The 6,544-nt window shown below is 34.1% G+C and overlaps 1 protein-coding gene across 2 annotated transcripts; it reads left to right on the top strand.

The window, feature by feature from the left end:
• Window positions 1-398: 398 nt before the first annotated feature.
• LOC134273051 (uncharacterized) lies at window positions 399-3,820 on the top strand. 2 transcript variants are annotated; one of them, XM_062755218.1, is made up of 10 exons: window positions 399-646; window positions 1,267-1,337; window positions 1,460-1,574; window positions 1,775-1,845; window positions 2,026-2,143; window positions 2,288-2,425; window positions 2,997-3,070; window positions 3,197-3,275; window positions 3,421-3,486; window positions 3,631-3,820. In XM_062755218.1, the coding sequence occupies exons 1-10, from the start codon at window positions 626-628 to the stop codon at window positions 3,694-3,696; spliced, it is 819 nt and encodes a 272-aa protein (XP_062611202.1). In that variant the 5' UTR covers window positions 399-625; the 3' UTR covers window positions 3,697-3,820. The 2 variants fall into 2 exon arrangements, with proteins under 2 accessions (XP_062611202.1, XP_062611201.1); XM_062755217.1 differs by lacking the exon at window positions 399-646 and adding an exon at window positions 923-1,123.
• Window positions 3,821-6,544: the final 2,724 nt, after the last annotated feature.

Here is a 6,544-nt window from a genome sequence, read left to right as displayed (position 1 = left end):
CATTTAACACTTGGTCGTTTGTTCTACGGTTACTTTAGGGGTAGGTCTACTACTTTTTGCATACTTTTAATTAATCAGGTAGATTGTGAACAAAATACTGGAGACAAAAGAAGAGATATACCAGACATACATGTACATATATATACAAATGTATCTTTCATGCCTCTCTAGGGGCCCTTGATTAATTGGAAATAAAATATTGTCTATATTGAAAACAGGGGTTGAGGAAAACATGAAAACTTACAAAAAATTCTTTCTCAGAAAAAAAAAATCCAAAAAAAAAAAGTCTAAGCTCGATTATTTTTTTTTATATGACCATGATGAAGATGGCAAAACATTAGAGCTGGGACCAGGTGCCACGAAGGAGGAGTATCCCCGACGATAATTATTAAAGAAAATAAATGAAAAAAGAAAAGATTTTCCAGGCCTGGGAGTCATGAAAAATATTATTTAATAAAACAAGTCCCACTCTCTCTGTCTCTCTCTCTCTCTCTCTCTCTCTCGTGAAAATGCCGATGACATCACTGTTTAATTGACGTAACAAACCTACTTGCGTCATAATCAGATTTTGGACGACATTGTTCGTGCACAACCAAAACTTCAGGCTTAAGATTTGTTTGTTATCATGGAAGTAAAAGGAGAAGAGGTAGGAAGTATCTTCATCTTTATCGTATACTTACATGTAATGATTACAAATGGTTATTACTCAGGCGTACCTTCTGAGATACACTCGCATCTCATAGAAATGATAACGATCGAGGGAAATCAAGTTTTAATTCAGATAGAGAAAGATAGTTATATAGTTATACTAGTCTTTATTGAAAACATGGTATGCAATCAAAAACTGTCATATCCTGAGAGTCATAATCCTTAGTTTTATTTTTGGGATAGACATGAATTATCTTTCTTTCCGGTAATTTTCATCATATAATGGTAGCATATGTTTCCATATTTTTGATCTATTTTGCTAAAACATCTAGTTTTCAATTGAATGACGTCATAATACCAATGACATCAAAATACCAATGTCGTCATAATGCCTTTTGCATTATTCTTGGTTACCGTTCAGTTGCATATTTTCTCATGTTGTTCTTTGAACAATACAATGGCAAGTTCATCGACGGTAAGTTGTGAGGATTCTACTCATTAAACTCTAGACTGTTACAAGTAACCGACTTAAAAGTGATGTAATTTAATTTTAATCTATATAACGCCATTCTAGTATAATACTCCTTGATAATTAACATTTAATTAAATTGGTTTCAGATAGTACGTAGCATCCTCAACGAGGTCATTTACAAGGTTTACAGCTATTGTACTACTGAGTACAGCCACAGGTATGTAAAACAAACACAATATTATATTTTTGATTTATTAGCGTCTTTTACATATATTTTACCAATTTTATTAAAATTGTCATAGTTCTTGAGATTGAAGTTGGTTTGTTTCTTCCTCTCAGCGTTCCCAAAGAACAGAAAAATATGCCCCCTGCTTTACTCGGAGCTTCTGATGACAAAATAGATTTAATTGCAAAACGGGATTTCTACGCGGAGCAGCAAATAACGATGAAAAAGGTAAAATAAAAGACTAGTACTCTATTAAATAAATAATGTTGAAAAGATGACGAATCGAAATGCTTTCCTATAGAAAAATAAAATCGTTATACCGCAGATAATACTATTTCTTCTATAAGGAAAAACACAATTTACTCCTTGAAATCTTTGAGTGCAGAGGAGCACAATTAAATTAATTGTTGTTTAATATTAATCAACAGATATATCGCAGAGTTGCCCGGGAGACTGTGCGAGATTTAATTATTCTTGCAGCAAAACAGGCTGCCGCAAGGTAAATGATTTATAATTGAAAATGTTACATTCTCTAGAAAAAAAATGTCTTTTGCCCTTCTAAATCGTACATCAACAAATATCATTTGTATATTTCAGGAGCAAAATGTACAGTTTAGTGCATTGCATGTTAAATATCGGGTATATATATTAACCTTTTTTTTTTAATTTTTGCTTTTAGCCCAGACAATGGACAGTTGGTGAAAACTTCACAGTTCCGATTCGCGAATTATGACCAACAAAAGAGTGCATACATGTATCAACAACGGATGGACAATAAGAAAGTGAAAATACACAAGGTATCTGTTGATCAGAAAAATATTTATTTCAAATACCTGAATAATTCATGTTATATTTCTTATATTAGACGTACAGACTGAATATAATTTTCTCCTATAACATGCATGTATAATGCTGATTAAGTGATTTGTTTTAACTTTCAGAAACTGCAGGTTAAAGTGACGATTGGATCAGAAATTGTCCAATACACCCTCAGATCCCCGGTCAGTCGTGCAAATGTTGCAGAAGGGAACATGGAGATAGAGAAATCTTATGAAGCCCAGAGGGAAATAACTCCAAAGGTATAAAAGTTATTTATATCGTGAATTCCTTGGAAATGCATTCTTCTAAAGGTAGTTTATCTCCTTAAATATTTTTCTTGGTCGTAGGAAATAATTTTGCCGATATAACAGTACTAGTACTAGTATTCTGTAGAAAACACTCAGTATACTACAGAAATCGTACAGTACAGAAATAAATGGTTGTTCCCCCCCCCCCGCCCCAATTGAAATTGCTCCCTTTTTGTAAATTATAAGGATGCATCTGTATGCATCTTTATATGTTATTATATGTATCTACAGTTGAAATCTGTTATCTCGAATTGCGTTATCTCGAACACCGATATATCTCTATACCAGAGATATGTTGAAGTGGATTGACAGTCCTAAATATATTCTATTTATATTCAACCCCCACCTCTAATCCAAATCATTGCTCGGATATTCCGACGTTTAATGTAATTAACGAAGTTTGATTATTTTACTGTATATGAAGACGTTTACATATGAAAGACGAAAGGAGAGAATAAAATTAATTGATTTTTATCACTGACAGTAGAGATTACACATAATTATCCTTTTTTTCCCTTGACAGGCATTATATAAAGCTGCAGAGAAAACTACGGATGATCCTATGACCCGAACTTCACCTGACTGCAATATTCCTGGGTATGTATGTGTTTCTTGTATAACTGCCTATTGACAACTGTCATTTGAAATATGAGCCAAAAGAAGAAAATTATTAAGTTAACATTAAGTTTGTAAAACTATTTACTGAATTATTCCTGTTTATAGACCAGTTATACATGTAGTCGACATACATGAACATATACCTGCCAATGTACAGTCTGAAGCAGATGCAAGCCACAAAACAGTACGTTTTTCACTGTTTGATATTAAAGCGATTTTGAATGTTTAATTCATAGGCTTTTTTTTATTCTTTTGATATAGACGATTGAAATAAAAAAATAAAAGAAACTCCAACAAAGAAGTTATGTAAGTTTTTTTTAAACTTATAGGAGGACGATCCCGAGCCAAAAGGCTGGAGAAAATTACTGTGTTGTGGCAATCCACAGAAAAAACAGGTAAACCGTCCTCTTCCTATCATTTTCCTGTTCCGTGTTCTGAAGGCCTCACTCACATATATGATCGTGTGTAATATTGTATATAAAACATGATAACTGCAATTAAACGTTTAAATAACGTATATATAATTTTTCTTTCAATAGGCTAAAGAGAAGAGAAAGAAGTTGGGGTTGCTGAACAGACTGCGCCGATTTTTTGCCCGTCGTTAAATTGTCTGAAATTTGGCCCTAATTGATTCTTAGCTTATCATTTTTGTGTCAGAAGATATTTGAAGATAATATTTAATTAATTCAAAGAATATGTATATGATTTCATTTGGACGACTCACTTTCTATAACGGTTACCATCATTTTGAGATTATAAGTTAAATATTGAACATTTTTTTAAATAAATCAAAATTTATGTTCTTGTGTATTTGCGTGGTTTTTGAGTTAAAATGCTTTCCTCAAGTGGTCCTTTCCAGGCATAAGTTCTTATATAACTATATAAAAAATACTCATTGAAAGTCCAGCCCCCCATTTTGGTTGTGGTATTGTCAAATATGGTTGATTTAATAAAAGTAATTTGAAAAAAGAGGTCCACGGGCCTTATAAGTCACCTGGGTATCATGTAACACCTTTCCAACAATTGAATTTGATTCGTTTTTTAAACCAGAGGCTTTGAAATTCTTAATTTTGATAGAGGCACTATTGCTTATCATTACTATTCACTTGCTAACTTTGGCTTCTTAATACCCAGAGGTAGATGAAGGTATCCAAGAGAAAATTAAATGCATTTCCACTTTAAAACAAACAGCGCCCCATGCCACAGGAACGACCTGGGACCATATATTTGAAAATTTTGGAAATTTTATCATAAATTTTATTATAAAATAAAGACCAGATTTCAAAGCATTAATTTATTATCGGACTCTGCCCCCCCCCCCCCCCCCCGTACCCCTGACCTAGAGGTCCTGTCCTGAAATTAACCATTTTGGAAAAACCATCTTTCTTCAACATAAATATGTTCTTAGATCATTGGCATATTATACCCAGGACCAAAGTAAAAGATTTTCAAAGATTTAATACATTTTCACCATGATAATAAAAAGAGTCCCATTCAAACACCAGAATCCCTGACCCTGGGGCCGTAAGATTCACACATTTGGAAGAGGCATACTTCCTCCTTGATAACTATGTACATAGTTCATTGGTTAAATACCCAGAAGCAGAGGAGAAGATTTTTAAAGAATTTGTGCATTTTCACTATATGATCAAAAGAACAACGCCCTAACACCAGAACCTCCTGACCCTGGGGTCATGAAATTCACAATTTTGGAGGAAGCAAACTTATTCAACATAACTATGTACTTTGTTAGTTCATTTAATACCCAGGAGCAGAAAAGAAGATTTTCAAAGAATTTATGCATTTTTACTACTAGTACTATAGCCCCCAGCCATGAATGTATATAGACCCGCCCTATAGCACTAGAACCCCTGAACCTGGGCCACGAAATTCACAATTTTGGAAGAGGCAGTCTTATTCAACATAACTATGTACTTGGTTTGTTTATTTAATGCCCAGGGGCAGAGGAAGTTTTTCAAAGAAATATATTTCATTTTCACTATATATTCTATTAAGCCCCACCCTAGCACTAGAACCCCTGACAATGGGGCCATAAAAAATCTTTAAAAATCTTCTCAAGAACCACTGGACCAGGAAAGCTGTAACTTATATGGATGCATCCTTGCACAGTGTAGATTCTAAATAGTTCAGATTATGACGTACGGGGGTAAGTCGGGGCAACAATAGAAAATCCAAATTTAACATTGAAATATATAGGAAAAATCCTTTAAAAACTTCTTCACAAGAACCACTGCGCCAGAAAAACTGAAACTTATGTGGAAGCATCGATCCTTTTGTGGTGTAGATTTTAAATTGTTGAAAAAAAATCATGACCCCCGGGGGAAGAGTGTGATAACAATAGGTATAACAAAGGGGAAACCTGGTAAAAAATAACATAATAACATAGCCAAAGGTACTCAGGTGAGCGACATGGCCCATTGGCCTCTTGTTTTCTTTGTTTGTCGCCTTTTTTTAGTTAGATCGGACCCCCCCCCCCCTTTAAAAAAAGTGCTGATGGTCATTGTATACAGCGACACAGAAATCTAAACTTAACAATACTGAATATACATTGATATATTCCAAAAGGTCAAAATTGGTCATTTTCTCCTAAAAAAAAAACTTCTGCCACAAAAAATAGTTCCAGGCGTAATCCTATTTGTATGGCATTTAATCGCAATTTTTTTCAATGATTTTATTTGCATTGAAGAATCCAAATTTAATGTTAGAAATTAAAAATCATACTGATGCAGAATTTTAGAAATAAATGTCAAGGCCAAAATCTGCTCAAAAGCTCAGGATTGAACCCCTTTAAAACTATTACCTATTGGTAATATTGGAACGTATCTATATTACAGAATAAACACTCTCTCTTTCTCTTCCTTTATCTGCAAAATAATGTTTTTTCTGCTTCCAACGCCTTAGCTGCAGAAGCTGCAGATTTGTATCCCTCCGAAAAGAAATTTATTGACGGACCGGAGATGTACATTTGTAGAGTGCCATCCATCGTAAAAACTGTATTTATTGCGCACAGGAAGTTGCGCTTATTTCTAGATTAAGCTGGGGTGGGCCACAATATGGAATCCGAGTTTTACATTGAATTATAAAGGAATTAAGGAATTAAGATTCGTTCAAAATCTTCCTCTCAAGAACCCATATTCCAAAAAGCTGGAACTTATGTGGAAGCATCCTTGTGTAGTGCACATTCTAAATTATTCGTCAATATTGAGAATCCAAGTTTTACATTGAAATATATAGGGAAATTCTTTAAAGTTCTTCTCAATCCACTGGGCCAGAAAAGCTGAAACTTAGGTGGAAGCAATTTTATCCCGCTTCAGACAAATTTGTTGATTACTGATCGGATAAAAGCTAATCACATGACGCCCTGAAATTTTCCCTATTACGTCTCCGTCGAGGCGTAATATGAAAATCGCGCAAGGGATTCCGTTCGAAGCG

This window comes from Saccostrea cucullata, unplaced genomic scaffold (genome assembly GCF_032062105.1).
Source record: "Saccostrea cucullata isolate Sc308-1 unplaced genomic scaffold, CSIRO_AGI_Scuc_v1 ctg8103, whole genome shotgun sequence".
Lineage (NCBI taxonomy): Eukaryota > Metazoa > Mollusca > Bivalvia > Ostreida > Ostreidae > Saccostrea > Saccostrea cuccullata.
Note: the sequence above shows the minus strand (reverse complement) of the source record. Positions and strands in the feature narration are given on the sequence as shown.

What these genes read in the sequence shown, in the direction of transcription:
- LOC134273051 (XM_062755217.1), top strand. Translation starts at nt 1,037, where the DNA reads ATGCCTTTTGCATTATTCTTGGTTACCGTTCAGTTGCATATTTTCTCA. An exon ending in AGAAAGTGAAAATACACAAG is followed by an intron (nt 2,144 to 2,287) that starts GTATCTGTTGAT and finishes TTTAACTTTCAG; the next exon opens with AAACTGCAGGTTAAAGTGAC. An exon ending in CCTGACTGCAATATTCCTGG is followed by an intron (nt 3,071 to 3,196) that starts GTATGTATGTGT and finishes TCCTGTTTATAG; the next exon opens with ACCAGTTATACATGTAGTCG.